General features: G+C 39.2%; 1 protein-coding gene across 1 annotated transcript in view; it reads right to left on the bottom strand.

Moving 5' to 3' along the window:
• LOC119588270 (glycine-rich cell wall structural protein-like) overlaps positions 1-251 on the bottom strand; it is a 1177-nt gene extending 926 nt beyond the window's left edge. The window contains exon 1 of the mRNA XM_037936965.1: positions 31-251. Coding sequence (XP_037792893.1) covers positions 31-96 — 66 coding nt within the window. The 5' untranslated portion in view covers positions 97-251. The remainder of the gene's footprint in view (positions 1-30) is intronic.
• Positions 252-260: the final 9 nt, after the last annotated feature.

Raw genomic sequence — 260 nt, 5'->3', positions numbered from 1 at the left:
TCAAAGCTTTTACATTTTCCACATTCTTACCAGGAGGCTACGATGCATCTTGGTTGTTAGCGTTTGGCCGACAAAGGGATGAGTATTTCCTACCATTTTCGTTCTGCTATTTATACGATGTGAGGCCTATTTCCACAAGGACCAGATTGTGGAACACCTTCATAAACAAATATATGGCCAAGAGCAGAGAGGAAAATGTTCTTATCATACTTGACCTTCGGAGGTATCTTATTGATGAAAAAATGGCAAAATTATAGGAG

Source organism: Penaeus monodon, chromosome 23 (assembly GCF_015228065.2).
Source record: "Penaeus monodon isolate SGIC_2016 chromosome 23, NSTDA_Pmon_1, whole genome shotgun sequence".
Lineage (NCBI taxonomy): Eukaryota > Metazoa > Arthropoda > Malacostraca > Decapoda > Penaeidae > Penaeus > Penaeus monodon.
This window is presented reverse-complemented; position numbering and strand designations above follow the sequence as displayed.